This window comes from Sorex araneus, chromosome 1 (genome assembly GCF_027595985.1).
Source record: "Sorex araneus isolate mSorAra2 chromosome 1, mSorAra2.pri, whole genome shotgun sequence".
NCBI classification, from domain to species: domain Eukaryota; kingdom Metazoa; phylum Chordata; class Mammalia; order Eulipotyphla; family Soricidae; genus Sorex; species Sorex araneus.
Window position 1 is genome coordinate 406,338,196 of NC_073302.1, and position 19,746 is coordinate 406,357,941.

Here is a 19,746-nt window from a genome sequence, read left to right on the forward strand (position 1 = left end):
TGGAAGACGAGCACCACCTTTATTATCCCCCAGAGCCCAGGACTGATTTGTAGGTGACTAGGTACTACGCGAAGCTGCCTAGCTTCCGCTTGTGCAGTCATCTCCTTCCCCTCGTACTAAAACAATACCTTGGCTTGTTGCCAAATTCTGAGCAGCGAGCAACTCTGGCTGCTTATGGTCTGCAAAGACTGGGGAGAGAGGCCTGGGAAACTCCGAGAGCAAGCCGAGGCCCAGAGAAAGAGAATAGGTCGAAGCTTTAAAACACTCCCTTCCTCCGCCCCCTCCCTTTTGTCCCAGACACCAAAACAAACGAGCTGATACACGTGTCCCTATGACTCTTGTTTACTATCAAGACTTCGCTTTGCGTGCGCTTCTGGGAAATGTAGTCCAACCGGTTCTCCCCGCCGGCGGGTTACTAGAGATACGATCAAGATTAGAACTACGAACCCACAATCCACTTCGAGGTCAAAGTTTGGCTTGGGCCTCCGGAGTCTCGGCAGCAATCCAATCCAAAGCCCTCACTCTGGTGATTGACACGTCGCCTTCTCCAGTAAACACAACACAAAAGTCAATACAAGCCCGGCCCCCGAGACGGATAACGCTATCATCCAATGGGAAAGAGGAAAGATAGATTGGCAGCTATGCCGACCAATCGAAGGGCTAGAAAGCGGGGCGGGGACTCTACCCCCAGGGGGTGGAGGGGAGGGGGAAGACGAAGCTTGAAAGACTTGGTAATGGCGACGGGTTTGGTAAGTAGGAAAGTTTCGGTTGAGGAGTAAGAGCGGTGACGGCAGCAGTAACACGCGCCAGAGAGGCCAGCGCCAGTCGGAGAAGGGGTACGCGAGCTATTGGTGGTGTTGTCGCGGCCCCCGTGCCCCGCGCCCGAGCAGCCCGCAACTCGGCGGCGGGTTTGTTGTCTTTTTTCAGTTCGGGAAGGGGTGGGGGTGGGGAAGGGAGGGGCAGGATCCCGAGTGTGGGGGGTGGGAGGGGGGGATCGGACGTGCCCAGCCGAGTTCAAGTCCACTCTGCTCTTCCTCCAAGGAATGCCTTGTAGGTAGAGGGGTGGGGGTACTGGTGGAACTAACTGTCCCAGAACTGCCGCCAGGGGAACCCACCGGACGGCGCGGCGCGCGAGATCACCTGGGCTTGGCGGCGGCGGCTGCGCGCGGGGGTCTCGGGGGCGGGGGGTTGGGAGGAGTCTGGGGTTTTGGGGAGGGGAGACGGCGCTCCGGGCTACCCCCGGGGTGTGTGGGGGGTGCGCGGTGGGTGGCCGGCTCCGGTGCCGAGACCCGACAAGTCTGGCTGGGGTCGGGAGGTGGGCGGGGGGGTGAGGGGCGAAGGTCCGAGACGCGGCGCGGGGGGGAGGGGGGTTGTCCCCGGAAAGTTTGACTTCAACTCCCCACCCGCGTGTGGGCGGAGGGTCGGGGTGCGGGGTGTGCAGGGGAGGGTGGGGGCGGGGAGACGTCCTGCGCGACCGCCGCCGGCCCCACTTCCCCACGGCTTTTTCTCCGGGGGCTCTCGAAGGGGGGCCCGGGCGGGAGCTGCTGGGGGCCCTCGCCGAGCCGCCGGGCCCCGGGGCTCATTGTTACGCAGTTCGAATGAATGGGCTGCGCGGCGCCTGCGCCGTTGGGGCCGAGCCCGGGGGAAAAACAAGCCCCGGAGTCCGGGCTGCGGTCACATGACGGCTGGGGGGGGCGGGAGGGGGAGGAGAGGCGATGAATGGCGAAAGCGGGTGGGGGAGGGACGCGGCGTGCCCGGGGCGGCGCTGCCTCGCTGCCACCCGGGGCCCCGGCCGGCCGGCCGCCGCGTCCAAGTCTCCGCCTCCCGGGCTCCGCCGCCGCCTGCGGCCCAGTCGAACAAAAACAAGACGGAGCCGGCCGGGGTCGACCCCGCTGCGGGGCTGGGGGGCGCTTAAGCCAGCTTTTATTTCTAGCTGCTTTAGCTTGCGGGCCTCTGGGGGAAATCTCACCCCCACCCCTTGCAGGGTAGATAGCACGGAGCGTTCCTGGGGGGGAGGGAGTTTTTGGCCAGAAACCTTTTATTTATTTATTTATTTTAAATTTTTAAAAAAATTTTTATTTTAAAAGTGAGCTTCTGAAAGCCGGGCAGTACTCAGAAATTAATTCATCCTCCCCCTCCCCTTTCCTTTATATATGTATGTATTCAAAATAATAAAGGGTGTTTCAGATGGGAGGTGGAGGAAAGGAGGTTTTAGGACCCTAACAGTTCTGAGCAGTTCTTTTTCTTCGCTGGCAATAACGGGTCTCTTGATAGTGGGAAATCAAGTTATTCTTTTGAGAATCAAAACCACACAAAAAGTTTGTCAGGACTTAAGTTTATTAGGCTGATGTGCTTTGTAAATACTTTCAGAGTTTGTTGATGATATAAACTGGTGTTTGCCCTCTCGCTCCGGCCCGCCCTCCCTCACCACTACCCCTTTTTCCTTTTTGGCCTTTCTTTCTTTTTTTTTTTTTTTTTAATTTTTTGGTTTTGCCTTTTTAGCCTGCTAACCTAGTGAAAAGAATCGGGTGAAGGGGCATTAAAAGCTAGTAGTTTCCAGTTACAGAGTAGGCAATGGTTTGTAAAGTACAGCCTGGTGAGTATAGTTAAACTACAGTATTAACCCATTTCCTATTCATCATAAGATGAGTTTGTGAAGTGCTGTTAAGTTGTAATCATTTCTCCTTATATGCACATACCTGGTCATGTAGGGCAGATGAAACAAAACGTCCTGGGATCACCAGCTCAGTTTCTTTGATTCAACTACTGCATTTTTGCTTGGCAGGCAACATTTTTAAGGTTTTGTTTTTGTTTTTGAGTTTGGGGCCACACCCGTTTGTGCTCAGGGTTTACTCCTCACTGCTCAGTTACCCTCCCTGTTGGTGCTCAGGGGAGTGCCGGGATCCTTATAGGCTTGTGTGCAAGACAAGCGCCCTACCCGCTGTACCCTAATAACATTTTAAGGATAATAACATCTCTGCCTCTGAGAACATTTTAAGGATATAAAGTTTTTGGAAATAAGTCCACACGTAAGAGGGTTTTTTTTTGTTTTTTTTTTTTTTTTAAGAAAACTACTCTGTTCCAAGTTTTCAGCGACTTGATACTTCTGAGGAAGCTCTTTACAGCCAGAAAAAAAAAAAAACAACGGCGGTAATTCTCATTATAGAATGAAAACGGATTTCGCCTCTGCTTTTCATCTTTTTAGCTCTTTCTGCCAAGGAAATCACCATTTATTTTTCTAGTTTACACTAGTATAAATTAATTTCTCCATCCTCCGGGTCTCACAGTGCCTGCCGCCCGGATTGTAAACATATGGTACTGTTTCTTTAAGAATTCTCCGATGGGTGTTACTAGCCTTTGAGCCTTTCCCTCTCCGCCCTGTAGTTCTAGGGTAGGCCATTGAGCTGAGCTTAATAACAAATAATAAACTGGTAGGCCCTGAGGCTTCTTGAGATAGACTTGTAAACTAGTTTCCTATATTTTCTTCGGAAATGAAAATGTCATTGTTTTTGTCACACTGCGCTGTTAATTCAGTATATATAGAAGAGAATTCTAAAATGAAAATATAAATCAGAACAAATTAAAATTATGAAGCTGAAAAATACTTTGTATAACACAAGTAAAAATTGCAACATCCTCAGCTACACAGCAGTAATATTCTTTTATATTAAGACTTCCTTTTTGCTGCTTCCGGTCATGACATCCTATAGAGAACTAAAAAATGATTTTCTTTTGAAATAATAGTTGATTAAGCTTTGAATTATTTCTAGGATTTTAGGGTTTTTTTTTTAATATCACAAATGGTTAGAATTTTGAAATATTTAATATACCATTGTTTGGAGGGGCGCCTCTCCAGCCCAGTTAGGACCAAGGCTGCATGATTCAGTGCTCCCTGGGCTGGAAAGTTTTGATTGTCGTGGTGTCTAGAATACGGGTTCTTTCATAAGTGAATTTTGACTATCAAGTTTTCATGCAATTCTATCTTACTATTTAAATTGAGAATGTTTCTTTGAAGTTTTATCCATGGCTTCTAGTGTATCATGGGTGTTTTGTTCATCTTTATTAAATATTAATGTGAATATTAGTATCAACAGTTACTATCAGCATTTCATATTGGACCTATGTGGAATTAAAAAAAAAAAAACTTGGGACTGATTTGACACGTTGTCTACTAAAAAGCTAGACCTCTAGCCTGATAACAGAAGAAGCCTTCTGGAATGTAGTATAAAACCAAAATTCTGAGTAGTCCGGCACTGGTCTCAATGACAGTAATGAAAGCTGTGGCACAGAGATTGACTTTGCTGAGAGTGATACAGATGGTAGTAGTCTATAGCAGTATGTTTTACCAAAAAAGAATGCCAGCCTCTGTGGTGGAGGGTTACTAGGTATTGGTTTTCATTGTCCTGTAACATCCTGGCAAAAGGGTTTAGGGACAATTCCTTTGAAAGCTTATTTTTATATTGGTTGCTTTTTGAGCAGTACTGGCAATGCTCATGGGTCACTTCTGATCGGTTGCTTAGAAATTTTTTTCTTTTTTCTTTTTTTAATAAGTTTCATTGAAATACTGTAAAAGAACTGCAATAGGCCTCCAGTTTTGATGTAGAAAGTAGCATTTAATAGAATGTTTTGGGGGCCAGGGAGAGCTCAATGTGCTGAGGACATGATTTGGGTTCAATTCTTGGTGCTTGGCATGGTCCTCAGAGTGCCTTGGGGAGTCCCCTGAGCTTGGCTGGCCAAGCACACCCCCTCCCTGCCAAATTGTATATTTTGTTTTAGAGACTCATTTAATGTTTTTGGTTTGGGGCCATTCTTAGGGATTACTCCTGGCTCTGGGCTCCTCAGGAATGACTCCTGGCGGTGCTGGGGCCCATACAGATTGATGGAGAACTGGTGACAGTAGGTCTCTGTTCCATTGCATTTCCTAGGTTCTTCAGTATTTTCAAGAATGAAAATACTGAGTAATAAAGATCCTCAGATTCGGAGCTGGAAAGAAAAAAAGTTGATTGGAAAGTAGAAGACCTCCCCCAGAGGGGAGGAACTTAGTATAGGACTAAGTTAGCTGTGGCTTTTTGTGGTGGTGTTTTTTTTTTTAACAGGAAAACTGTGTCTTTGTGTTACAGAGGGTAAGCATTGGTGGGGGGAGAGGGTTAAAGATACAGGTTTTCCTAGATCATTTTGAATGAATATTGGGCTCTTTGCATTTCTTATCAGATGACTAGTGTTACAAAGGATCTAGTTCTGACATCCTCATTTGGCTCTTTGCCTTGGTGAGCCTAAACTCTGGGCATAATTTTATGTTGGACAATTGTTACCTTCTTACTTATCAGAGTCCAGGATATCAAAAATGTAGGATGGGGCAGCCAAAATGGTACTGTTCACAGCTGCTGGCAAGGGTAAACTGAGGCTTCCTCTTTAAGGATGCCAGGAATTTAACTCTGGTCAGCTGCATGAAAGCTGTACTATGTCTCTGGCCTGTTGAGACTTTTTCATCTGAAATTATAAAATACTTATTTAAAATACTTTAGTCTGTCAATTTAAAGGTATAAATTAATTGTAGGTTATTTTTCCTTTATCCTCTGCTCCCATACAGTTGGAGTTTGGGGTTGGGGGCAGAGCCACTTCATGTGAAGATCCTCAATGAAATCCGCAACGAGGTGTTAAGGTTCTGGGAGGACTAGACAACCTGCCACTAGGGTGTAGCCTATGTTGGCTTAGACCTTTTTTCTTTCTCCTCAGTTCTTATAAAGAAGATAAAGACCTCTTTCATTCATTAAAATCCTGTTTGGCTCATCCATAATAATTTATCACAGAGCTGGGTTGAGTATTTTTGTTTTTTGGGGGGCCACCCATGGTGGTGCTAAGGGCTTTCTCCTGGCTCTGCACTCGGGGATCACTCCTGGCAGGGCTCAGGACCATACGGGGTACTGAGGATAGGACCTGGATTCTGCATGCGCAAGACACACACCTTACCTGTACTATCTCCCCGACCTGGTGTTGGGCTTTATATAAATTACATGATGTATGCCCACATACATGATGTCCCATCTTCCTTTTCCATTCATTTTTTATTTCTAGTTTTCTTCTTAAGATTTTGTACTAGTTACATCTAAAAGTTTGCAAGATGAAAGCCAAAGGACTGTCCCATTGTATTCAATAAAAATTTGTACTGTTGAACATAACATTTTGTAGTAAATTTTGTTATTTTGCAAATCACTGATCTATTAAAAAAAAGATAATGTGCAATTATCTAAAATACAAGGCAAGTCATTATTGACTCTTTAATACCAAACAAGTATACAGAAGTATGAATGAACAATAGGGTTAGCTCTACCAGGACATATTTGAAGAAAGGAGCTTATTTAAAAAAAAATTATTGGTATGTAAAATGAGTGTATAATTGTAGGGTTGGGGAAATTTATTTCTGAATAAGGCCTTAAGGTGTTTCTGGACTGTAGCAGAGGCTGTCCTTTTGATAGTTTCACTGAAAACCAAGTGCAGAAATACTTGGATCTGTATATGGGTTTGAATTCTGTTTTCATGTATCTTATTTAATTCTAACATAGCCCATGTAACATGAGTAGAGAGAAGCGGAGTCTGAAGCTAAGCTACCTGCCCCAGGTAATAAATAGCCAGAGTAAAGGAAGTCTGTAAATTTATCAAGTCTAGGCTTTCTTTTACAAACTTAAGTTGTTTCAAGACCACAGTTTAAATACCTTTGTTCAGTGATAGGTGCAACCACAGAGAACACAAGTTCAGCACTCAGTCCTTCTTGTGGCTTGTAGGTAATTCTGATTCGAAATAATGGTTGGTTCTGCCTTCTCCCCACAGCTCATAAATTCAAGGGTTGTGGGAAGATTTAGCATAAAACTTGGTGCTGAAGATTGACCAAAGTTGGAAGGAGATGTTAGCTTAAAGTGAGTAATGAATGGTGGCCACTATCAGACCTGGTGATAGCGTAGAAAGAACTTTACAGGAAAAAATAAGAATGCCAAAGAGTTCTGTATAGGGGTGGGAGAAGACAAGATCATCTGCATTTTTCTGTGGTCCCAAAGAGAGGTTCTCTTTCATGATGAATAGCTCTAAGAAGATACAGGAGTTCAGAGTCACCTCTGAATTTTGAAACAAAGATTTGAAAAATGGGGAGAATGTCAAGTGCAAAATTGCAACAGGTGCTACCTTATGCAACTCTCATCTGCGTGATAGTATTTCCAGAGATGTTCCTGAAGAATTTTGAGTCAGTAAGAGTGGTTAAATTGTATTCTCTATACTTCAGATGTCATAGTTCTGTGGAAATAAAATCTAAACTGAATATAGCTACTTAAAGAACTCACATAGACTAGTTCCTCCAGTGTCTCAGGAGTTACTAAATAAGGAATCTGCACCGATGCTACCAGTTGCATTTTCTTTTATGAAAACACTAGCAAAGGAAGCTTGGGACAGATATGTAGACCAGGGTTGTTTAAACTTTTTCTACTTGTGACTCTGAGGACTTTTACGCAGCCCTGGTGTTGTTATATAGGTATATGAAACAGGTATACAGATCAAACTTCTACTAATAATCATACAATTTTTTTCCTGTTTTTGGACCACACCCAGCTTATTCCTTACTCTTTGCCCAGGGATCATTCCTGACGGGCTCAGGGAACCAGAAGGGCGCTGGAAATAGAACCTGTATGTAAGCCACATGCAAGAATCTAACCCAGTACTATCCGATCACAAGCACAGAAACTTTAAAAATATTTTTTTTATGGAGTCACAACTCTCCGAAGCTAGGTCACAGACAAATTGGAAACACGAATAAGCTTTTGGGGGGTTTGTTTTGGGCCACACAGCAGTGCTCAGGGCTTACTTTTGGCTCTGTGCTTAGGGATCTCTCCTAATGGAGTTTTGGGGCCATACTGAAGATGAAACCCAGGTTGGCTGCATGTAAGGCAAGTCCCTGCCTTATCAGCTATGCTATCTCTCTGGCCCTGAATAAACTTTTTTTTTGGGGGGGGGGGGGAGGTGATACCCAGCGATGCACAGAGGTTACTCCTGGCTCTGCACTCAGGAATTACTCCCAGCTGTGCCGGGGGACCATATGGGATGCTGGGAATCGAACCCGGGTTGGCCGAGTGCAAGGCAAATGCCCTACCCACTGTGCTATCGCTCCAGCTCCCTGAATAAACTTTTAAAGCACTCCCTTAAATACGTTTATTTCTACGATAATCTTGCACAGATTTTTTTTTAACCATTTTTATTGAGGTGCTGGGTATATAATACTGTTAACATTTCATACATACATCATACCAACACCACATCCATCAGCAGAGTGCCTGTTTACCTACACCAGTGCCCTAAGGACTCCTCCAAGCCAGTGTACACATTTAAGCTCAGTTTTGTAGGTAAAATCCCCAGGTCAATGACATTTACCATTTGTTCTCTTACTAAACACAAAAAGTTATTTTGTTTGTTTTTGGACCACACCCACGGTGCTCAGGGATTACTCTTGGCTGTGCTCTAGGGACCATATGGGTAGCTGGGGATCAAACCCATTGTATCCCTCCAGGCCCTCTTTATTGCCCATTGTTAACCAACCATCTATGGAACTGTGATAACTTGCTGTAGCTTTCCACTAAAGTGTAGATTCCTTGAGATTCATAACAAAATGTTCACCATTGAGCTCCAGTGGGAGTCATTTTAACTCAGTAATCACTATCCCTGGGTTCTTTTAAAAATAAAACAAGGGACTAGGGAAGTCACTCAAAGGACTGGAGTGCTTTTCAAGAGGGAGCCCTAGGTTGAATTGTTGGCACAGCATGTTGCCCACAAAGCTAAACAGGGCTAGCATGATAACCCAAGCCAGATTGATATCTGGAAGTGGAGCTTGGGCATCATTTTTTAAGCACATACTATTCATTATGTACGGTAAGAGCTGTTAATCTCTGATTAAGATGAGTTTTCTTTTGATTTTTGCTTTGAGAAACTGTAGGCTCAAAATTATTATTTGACCACTTAAATATAAGTGTAAGAAATCACTCTGTTACTACTTTTCTTGTACCCACCAATTTGGTAGGAACTATTTGTTATATCCCAACAGAATTGCTGTTGCTATATATATATGTATATATATATATGTATACACACACATATATGTGTATGATTGAGCAGTATACAGTGGAGTGTGCTGAATTGGAAGAATTAATTATGAAAGTCTCAGATGTCTTTTAGATAAACTGCTAATTATAAAAGTAATTGTATGATATGTGATTTTCATTGAAATGAATTAATCTGATATATAGTCTTTCCCAGAGAGGAAATTGCTAAATCATAATAGCTGACTGCCTGTTCACTATTCTCAGTAACTGTCCTGTTTAGAAAAGTGCCCAAAATACGTATATCATTGCCCTATATAATGAGATTAAAAAATGTTCTCAGGACTCAATTTTACATTTCCTTCTTGTGCATTTTTTAAAAAATCCTTATACTTGGCAGAAAGAAGGACATGTATCACTTAGGCCTGTTCTACAGATGCAAATGTCCAGTGAGCAACTCAGTCGCAAGTGATGTATTCAGTAAATGACCGTGCTGGAATCAAAACCCGTGTTTTCTTACACCTAACCCAGTGCCCTTTTCACGACATGGAACATTCTACTCTCAGTATTGAGTAAGGCTCTAAAGCAATGCCCAGAATATGGGTCATTTTTAAGGGAAGAAGAAAGCATCCAGAAAAGAATATTAGAAATAAAATAAGGGAGTGTTCAATGTGGCTGTTTGTCTAGAAACTTAAAATGTGTACTTGCTATTTTCCCGCTAATCTGTCTTCAGGAAAAGGAAACAGAATAACTTTTTTTAATAGTTTAGTAAATTAAGTATTATTTCAGAGTGAATAATGGAGTACTTTCACCAGTAGAAGTAAATAAACTTAAAATACACAATACCTATCTACTTAAAATAGATCTTTAGATAAAAGAACATAGGCATGAACTTATGTTAGAACAAAATGCATCAACTATATGTAATATGAAGTGTGAAAAAAAAGTATGTAAGCTGTGGGCATCTTTATTTACAGGTTTTTTTTTTTTTGTCTGTTTGGGGGCCTTGTTCAGTCCCGATTATTAGGGATCACTACTGGCAGGGCATGGGGGCCGTATGGGGTGCTGGTGATGGAACCTGGGTGGGTGCTTGCAAGGCAAATGCCTTACTTACTTGCTATGGCTCTGGCCCCAGCTCTACTTTTTTTCTTTTTTTAAGAATATTACTTTAAATTTATTTCCACATTGTATATTTGTAGTTAGGAAGACATTTCATTAAAAAAAAAAAAAAGATTGTGGAGAATCCTCTGTAAAAGAAAGTTTGCTTCAGATTGCCCTTGATGGTTACTACATCATGGCGTCAAAAACTAAGCTAGTAACACCTCACTGCATTTTTGGAATACATAACTTTCCTTGGCTTTTAACAGTAACAGATTGGGGTGTTTTTCTTTTCTTTGTTTTGTTTTTTGAGAAAGATTTTTTTCTTTCACCCATGTATTATTGTTCAAAAGCTGGAGTGTAAAATAGATGAACATATTTTACTTTCATAAAAAATTTTAGTTTGTAGACTTTGTTGGAAAATCATTTGATGCCTAAACCCATTTTATTTTCTTATGATAATTTTTATAAAATTGAAATTAAGTAGATGTATCCTTTGCTTTGTAAATTTTATTTAGTAAATAAATTCCTCCTGATTATTCATCTTTCTAGAAATGGTAGCCTATTTAGAAGGAGAGATGTTTTTCCTATAACTAGGCCTTAAGTACTCATTAAGAAAATGAGAGCCTTTACATTTATTCTCGCAATTTTTTTAAGGGACACTGATTTATATGAAAAATACATATGGCTATCTTAAAGTCAATGTTTCAGTAGTTGTAATTTGTTAAAGTTGTTTACTTTCATTAGATGAGAAAAAAGGTATATTAAAAAGTAAAAATACTGGGGACTGAAGGGGATAGTATTTTTAGTATAGCACAGTGAGTAGGGCATTTGCCTTACACACAGCCCACATGGGTTCGATTCCTGGCATCCCATATGGTCCCCCGAGCACCGCCAGGAGTAATTCCTGAGTGCAGAGCCAGGAATAACCCCTGAGCATCGCCAGGTGTGGACCCAACAAGAAAAAAAAAATGCTCCTTCAGTCTTTAGGAATTTAATTTATTCTTTTAAATTTTAAGTAAAAACATTGTTTCTTTGGTCACAACATTTGGATATTTAAGTATAACTTTTTTCTCTAAAAAATGTTTATTAAATTAATGTTAAATGATATTAATCCTTTGGATCTGAGTATGACATATTGTTAGTTTGTGTATATGTGTAGGTTAAGCTTTCAGTTATCCTGGTTATAGAGGATTTGAGGGAGGTAGTGATAACTATAATTTAGATAGAAAAATCTCTGAATGATCTTATACTTAAATCTCCCAAGTCACATACTGTATTTTTTTCTCTTCTTTTTCTTTCTTTAGTCGGAGCACCATAACATGGTGTGGGAAGTGAAGACAAATCAGATGCCTAATGCAGTACAGAAACTCCTGCTGGTAATGGACAAGAGAGCTTCAGGAATGAATGACTCATTGGAGTTGCTACAGTGTAATGAAAATTTGCCCTCCTCACCGGGATACAACTCATGTGATGAGCATATGGAGCTTGGTAAACAAAACAATTTTCTGAGAATTTAAATTGTAATGGTTTTAGCCAGCTTTTCCATCTTCTTTGAGCTGATGATAAAAAGTATGTGAAGTTTCTGTTTTCCTCTTGTTAACCACTCAAAGTGTTACCTCAAACCAATATAAATTGGAGCTACTTATGATTAATAAAATCTCACATATCTTTAGACTAAATTGCCTGTTTTTTGAGTAAAGATTTAGTTTTTTTTTTTTTTTTAAGATTGAGCTGTTAATGTTTGGAAAACCCTTCTATATGTAGACTTTTCGAAAGCTCTTGAAACAGTGAGGTTAGTAAATTACAGTTGGCCATTCAGTATGCAGGCTTGTTGGTATTTTGGGGAAATTACAGTGGACTCCTGAAACTTGAGGATCTAACTGACATTTGTGGTTATCATAAATATCTAGGTTTGTTGAGGTGTGACTTGGAATTATATTACTGTGATAGCACAGCGGATAGGGCATTTTGCCTTGCATGCGGCCAACACAGGTTCGATTCCTCTGTCCCTCTCAGAGATCCCAGCAAGCTACAGAGAGTATCCCACCTGCATGGCAGAGCCTGGCAAGCTCCCCGTGGTGTATTCAATAAAAACAGTAACAAGTCTCACAATAGAGACGTTGCTGGTGCCCGCTTGAGCAAATCAGTGAACTATGGGACAGTGCTACAGTGCTACATCAACAATTAATGAGTGACCTTGGCGTGCTGCCAAGCATTGGACTTGGCTTTGTGTATTAAGCAGTTTTCCTTAACGTTTCCCCAAATCCTGAGAACATTTGATTTTTCTTTAACAAATGGTGAACAATAGGAGATTTAATTTTGGATATGTTATTCAGGAATTTGAAGATCTGAAGATTGGTTTAGGAACATAATCTGTTTAAAGGTCAAGAGTTTGCTAGACCCTGATACCCATTGAATGGTAACTACAGTTGTACAGGAAACTAATTTCATTCAGGTTGATTCTCCATCATCACATTTTAGTTTTTAAGAGGAAATCAGGGATTTAGGACTGGGGTATCAAGCACTGTACCACTCCTCATGACTTCAATTTATAAGAAGTTATTTACCTGAGCTTGAAGGACAGAAATGAAATCTTGATTGGAAGTAAATGGTACTCAAGAATTTTGGCAATCAGGGAAGAGAATGAAAAATAACAGATTGGAGTTATTTAAATGAGTCCCACTACTCCTTGAGAAGAGGACACATTCTTTTAGTGTTTTGTTGTTGTTGTTGTTGTTTTTATTTTTTGGAGTGGAGGTGGCACTCTCAGGCAGTGCTCAGGAGACCTGGGAACCCCTCCTGGTGTCACTGAAGTGTTGGTAAACAAAAAAATTTTCTGGGCCCGCCAGGGACGGGTCCACCTCAGTGGTGCTGGGGGCAGGGTGGTCATCATGTCTTAGGGATCAAACAAGGGTCCCATGCATGTAAACTTTATGCCCCCTGGCCCCTTTCTCTTTCCTTGACCCCTCTGTTTAGTTTTAGGACTGGATATTGTGAATCAGTACTTGAAGCATGGGAGGCTTTTTTAACCAGACCTTTGCCTGACTAGGAATTAGGTGTTTGTACTTCATCAGTGTCAGTTGAGGACAACTTCTAAAAATGTCTTGACTTAAATTATGAAGGAAACCAGTGGGTCTCTAAGTTTTGTAGGTATGTGTTTCCATATGTTTTAAGACTGCAAGATGCTTTACCTGTTTTTCAGATTTTTAGAATTCCATCTTAGTGTTTATAGCTTGGTATGCACATGAGTGGTACTTTGGTAGTAATTACAGTGAATATTTAATTAAAAGATTTTTCATGAACAGCCTTTCAGAAAATGAGAATAGATTAGTGAGTTCAGAATTTGTCAGTAAAATGTAATTTAGCTTAGATAACTTGAATAAACATCACCTAAATGTTTATAGTATAATTTAGTCTCATCTTAAAATTTTTCTTTCCATTACTAACACTTTCTGACAGTTTAATAAAAGTATGTAATCAGTACCTATGTGCAACATACAATGCCTAACCCCCCCCCTTTTGTTTTTGGTTGGTGCCACACCTGACTGGACTCAAGGGCTTTATTTAGCATTTACTTAGCAGTTGCTTAGGGCACCATACAGGATGATGGGCCTGTAGGAGGCAAGACCCCAGCCTTTCTCTTTGGTCCCATAAAGTGCCTTTTCTTTATTTACATGTTAATATAAAAATGTCTTAGGAAATCAATTAATTTGTTGTATTTTTCTATCAGGCTTTGTTGACCCTTATCTGTATACATGGTATCTATTTTTATTTAGATTGAAATTTGTTTCATTCACGAAAACATGTTCAATTTATACTTCTCTTATAACAGAAGTAACCTGTTATCTTTTGAGGATTTTTCTTCCTCAAAATTGTAGTATTATTCCCAGAATTAGTAATTTCCTTTTTATAATTCTCAGTATGTTTATTTGCAGATGATCTTCCTGAACTTCAGGCTGTTCAGAGTGATTCTACCCAATCTGCCATATACCAGCTAAGTTCAGATGTTTCACATCAAGAATACCCAAGACCATCTTGGAAACAAAATACCTCAGACATATCAGAAAATACTTACAATGAGAATGAGGTGGATTGGCTAACAGAATTAGCAAATATCGCCACGAGTCCGCAGAGTCCGCTCATGCAGTGCGCATTTTACAACAGGTAGGAACGTGGGCTCTATTTTTGTTTAATACTTGTATCATTACAGAAAAGTGTTATTTTTCAGTTTTAGGAATGACATTAACTATTCTGATAAACTTACTGGTTTACTTAGAACTGTGCTCTTCTTCTGATCAGAGTTATTTCATTCAGAATAATGATTTCATCATTTTAAAAGTGATATGGGAAAGCAGTCAAAATATTTGTAAATTTTTTAAAGTAAGGTTATCAAATGTATAACAGTTTTATTACTATTTGTATTTATAGAATGGAAATTATATTTCCCTTAAAAGAACCATAATTAAAAATGGGTCTGGAACGATAGCACAACGGGTAGGGCGTTTGCCTTGCACACAGCCCACACGGGTTCGATTCCCAGAACCCCATATGGTCCCCTGAGCGCTGCCAGGGGTAATTCCTGAGTGCAGAGCCAGGAGTAACACCTGTGCATCATTGGGTGTAACCCAAAAAAGAAAAAAAAACTTTTATCAGCCCTCAGCTTGGTTTCTATTTTGGTCAAGGTTAATTTTCCTCCATGACAGATAATCATTTTAGATTATCTGTAAGTATTAAAATTTATTAATATTAGCATGAATTTTCCTTGGTAAAAACTATCGTTTCCCATACCCAGATTACAGCTTTTAAAAAGCTATATGGGGGGTCAGGAAGAATGTTTAGAGGGGTGAAACATGTACCTTTTTTTATGTGCTTGAGACCATGTTCTGTCACCTCTCCATACCCCACCCTGCCACCTCCCAGTACCACTCTGTAGGCCTGTCACATATGGGGCACCAGTGGCACCAGGCCTCACTGGACTAAGTATTACCAGGGGTACCCCTCCCAAACACCACTCAGGAGGCCCCTATAAAGAAAAAAGAAAAGTTGAAAGTACTTAGGCTTCAAACTGATATTCCTAGAGAGATCTAAATGGATAAATCATTATTTATGTCTAAAATTACAAATAAACTCAGATAAATACAATAGTTTTTAGGGGAGAGAAATATGTACATTGGTATTCATGTGGGTGGGTAGTTCAGATATGGGGGGTGTAGAAATAACTGAATTTTGGTGTGGTGCTCCTAAGTTATATTCTTTGCTAAAGGATAAACTTTTTCGGTATGATGCTATAGTTTCTTGCAACCCTTAAATTGCACTGCTTTTCTTTTATTCCTCAAGATAATTGGTCTGGATAGAGCAAATTAAACTGAACTAATTTCTATTTCATATCATGAAAATTTCCACAGAAAAGAAAATTGGACTTTCAAAGTATTACTTTTTAGTCCCACTTCTTATTATCGTTCTTAATAGTCTAAAAATCCTATTGCAGTTTAAAATATTCTGATTGCATACTGGGTCTTTCTTCCATTCCCATTTTTACTTTAGAAATAATTCTTTTTTTCAATAGCAAAGTCATGACAATTGGAAACAGTTCATGGAAGTCAAAGCAAACAAGTATAAAAACATATGTAAAGGAGTATCTTCTTAAAGGCGTAAATTGTTCTCTGCAGCATTTTCTATGCTTCCCTTCTTCCTAGGGAACAAGACCAAGAGTCACGCTCTGCTGTCTTGCCTGTCTTCTAACACTATCTGGCTGTTCACGCAACTTCTTGTAGAGTGTTAAACTATGTTAGTTTTGAGCTTTGGATGTCTGAAGTCGTAACTGTACAGTACCAAGGGGTTGAGGACAGGTAAAATTTATATTATCCCTGCATAGATAGAGGGATGACAAGAGTCATGGCATTAGTGTTTTAGACCATTTAGCATGTTCATGTTTATAGACAATTTGGGCCATTCATTTTATAATATTGCATTGTTGCTTCTCTTTTAAATGGTTGAATAGAAGAAACATTTTTTTTTTTAAGTTGTGAAAGCAGGGATGAACATAGGCATTTTTAGCAGGTTAGTCACCTCTACTATTTTTTGTAAAAATCTAAAAGTATTATAATAGGAAGAATTTGGGCAAAGGTAAAACATAAGTATTTGCATTTTGGATCCAAAACTGATAAAAAGAGTTTGCAACAGAGCATAGAAATTTGTGGGGCTTTTACTTAAGAAGGGATATGAACATGAGAGCAAAGCAGTTTTATAGATTTTCATTTAAAAAAAAATCTTTTGTAAAGACATAAATAAAAATTGTAATGAAAATAAAATTGATAAAAAGGCTAATAAAACTTTAGGGGATAATGGAAAATTGGAAAGTGAGCTTTTTCCTTCTCTTCCTCTTTAAAGAGTTAGTATAGACATAAATTATTTTCCCTTAGGAACACAACAGAAAACTCTTTGACATCTCAAGAGAATTGTCTGGTTGAATTTTTTATATGATTTTACTACCTGGAGCATACATGCTTAACCTCTAAGTCAGTCCACATTATAGTCATCATTCACAAGCTGGCTTCTTACATTACCACTCCCCGTGAAGTGCTGATTTGTTTGTGGGGAAAGGATCTTGGTATGTTCTTAGGAGCACCGTGTACTCAGAAGGAGCACCGCATGTAGAGTCTGAGGTTTGGTGAAAGGAGAAAGAGGAACTTTTTGAAAAAGGATCGTGGGGGGGAAATTACTAGCCATTTTTTAGAGATGTTTTTGAACAAGAATATATAAAGAGACAGTTGCAAATAGGTGCTTTCTGCTATAATAAGTATTTCAGTTTAATGTGATGTAGTTCTTGTTTATCTACTTATAAGAATTCAGCCTTAATCACATTTAGCTTAGATACCTTGTTTTTTTAGAGATCTAATGAGTTAAAATAGAAGACAGGGATAATAGTACCCTACACAGAGGTATCAGACTTTGAAAACATGCACATTTATGTATACCTAATGGCATAAAAATGAGGTTGGGGGTGGAACTTAGAGGAAGAGTTTATGTTTCATGTGTAAAGTGTCCTGGGTTTATTATCCCAATACAGCAAAACATACATGAAACAGTTACTGGAATTTAAAATAGTTAAATTTGAGAGAAGTGGGGAATGGTGTTTAAAATGTGTGAGGACGAGTTGGATAAAAAATTGGGTTAAGGAACAGTATATTGCTAATGAAATCTTGATGTTTTTACTAATGTTTTCCATACATGCAGTGACATTTGCATTTTGAATATTAAGTTCTTTTCATCGCATTTAAGGTTCTCCTTTAAGAGCCTTATTTCTTATGGTTAAAACTAATTTGTTTTAGATCATCTCCTGTACACATCATAGCTACTAGCAAAAGTTTACATTCCTATGCACGGCCTCCACCAGTGTCCTCTTCATCTAAGAGCGAGCCAGCTTTCCCTCATCACTGGAAGGAGGAAACGCCAGTGAGACACGAAAGGGTGAGTGTGTTCATGAGACTAAACTTTTATAAAGTTTGCATAACAAGTTGAAATATCTTTACTTTCCTTGCTGAGATACTAGTTTGAAGCACACACAGATGGGAAGTATGGGGTCTCATTGTTCTATTGATCTGGAGTAGATATTAGAATGTCTCTATTGAAAAACAAGTTTAAATTCCCAAACTTCATTTTGCGTTCTATAATATTTTTCTCCATAGGCAAACAGTGAGTCAGAATCTGGCATTTTTTGCATGTCCTCCCTCTCAGATGATGATGATTTGGGATGGTGCAATTCCTGGCCTTCAACTGTTTGGCACTGTTTTTTGAAAGGTAAAAAAATGTAACTTGGAGTTTCACACAGGTTATTTGTGTAGTATACTATTTACATACTAACACTGTCTTTTTTTTTTCTTTTTTAATAAACTTCAGGCACACGACTGTGCTTTCATAAGGGAAGCAATAAGGAATGGCAGGATGTTGAAGATTTTGCTAGAGCTGAAGGCTGTGATAATGAGGAAGATCTCCAAATGGGCACTCACAAGGTTAGTTAAAATTATTACATTTCATAGCTTTCAAAATTAATTTATAAGGCTATTCTTTCTATGTGTTCATATTTAAATGACAGGTTTTGTTGGTTTACCTGATAAGAGGAGCAGTGACAAGGTTTATTTTTAAAATCATGCTTTCTTTATTTTTTTGTGTTTGGGCAATACCTGGCTGTGCTCAGGACTGACTTTTGGCTCTGCACTCAAGGATTATTCTTGGCTGAGCTCAGAGGACCACATGGGATGCCAGGATCAAACCTGGGTCAGTCTTGTGCAAGGCAAGAGCTCTACCCACAGTACTGTTATTCTGGACCCATGCTTTCTTTTTTAAAAAGGGATTTCTTTATAATTAGGCTTTTTTTAAAAAAAAGAAGAAAAGAAAAATGTTTTGATGTACAATTTTACATAGGCAAAACCTACACTGGCAATAAAAATCAATAAATTAAATTCATTTTTAGGTGGGAAATTCTCCTGTGGATAATTGAGAACTGGTTATATTGTTACTATATCCCTCCATAGAATTGGCATATTGTGTGTGTGTGTGTGTGTATGTTTTGGGGGGACTACATCTGGGGATGCTCAGGGCTTAGTCCTGGCTCTGCTCAGAGAGCATTCCTGGCAGGCTCAGGGGACCATATGGGCTGCCAGGATCGAGCCTGGGTCAGAAAGGAAGCACCCTCCTCACTACACTCTCTCTGGCCCCTCAATGGTCACTTTCTAATAGCAATGGCTATGGTTGATGAAAAGCAGAAATAGCAGTAGGAGAATAAATTTTGGTATACCTTTATATTTGAAATATATTTTTGATCGCTCCAATTCTGTTGTAGGCAGAGAAATTGTGTGTTTTTCTTTAAAATCCTACTCTGATCCTTTTATAACCTGACACTGTCTTTTCATTAATTCAGCTCTCTCTAGTTCCTCCTTTGGGCTCTTAGAGTTCATACAATCCTTGTCCGACTTTAGCTCTATCGCTTGACTGTTGTCTCAAAGATCACTAGCTATTCTAACTGTGGACTTCTGCTGGTTTTGTTTGACATCACTACAACATTTGACATTAGGTTAGAGGGTGACATTTTCTTTAGATTTGTTTTAACGTAGCAGTGTTGCCCTGATTTCTCTTTCTAATGTTTGTGACTGGCACCTTTTCTGCCTTTCTTCAGTCTATTCACCAGATAAGTCAGGATTTTGCCTCTCTTCAGCCTCTTCACCAGTTTCTCTTTCATTGTAGCACTTTGTCAGGGGACTGGATCATCTTTGGAAAATTAGGGCTTTTTTTTAGCTCTTTCATTTATTTGTATGACCCTACAGGTGTTGGCTTTCTGATCTGTAAAATGGGATTAGATGGTTTTCAGGTCTTGTAGCTCTGAGAATTAGAAGAGTTCCATAGTTAAAATATTTAAAATGTCTATAGGATTAATCTTAAGGTCTGAGGATTAGAAGCATTTAATAATTCAGTCGTTTGAAATGTTTATTACCTTCATCTGCATGTTTTCAACTGCATTAGACATATGAATGAGAATATCAAATACTTCTTGAAACTCAGCTTATTAGTATAA

The 19,746-nt window shown here is 39.8% G+C and overlaps 1 protein-coding gene across 4 annotated transcripts in view; it reads left to right on the plus strand.

Annotated features, from left to right (window-relative positions):
* Positions 1-713: 713 nt before the first annotated feature.
* Positions 714-19,746, plus strand: part of HBP1 (HMG-box transcription factor 1) — a 28,307-nt gene continuing 9,274 nt past the window's right edge. The window contains exons 1-6 of one of the 4 annotated variants that reach the window (XM_004602109.2): positions 714-749; positions 11,480-11,663; positions 14,111-14,339; positions 17,507-17,645; positions 17,864-17,975; positions 18,075-18,187. In XM_004602109.2, the coding sequence (XP_004602166.1) occupies positions 735-749; positions 11,480-11,663; positions 14,111-14,339; positions 17,507-17,645; positions 17,864-17,975; positions 18,075-18,187 (792 nt within the window). In that variant the 5' untranslated portion in view covers positions 714-734. Of the gene's footprint in view, positions 909-994; positions 1,051-11,479; positions 11,664-14,110; positions 14,340-17,506; positions 17,646-17,863; positions 17,976-18,074; positions 18,188-19,746 lie in introns of those variants that run through there. The other 3 variants (XM_004602110.2, XM_055132532.1, XM_055132547.1) reach the window with 3 other exon arrangements.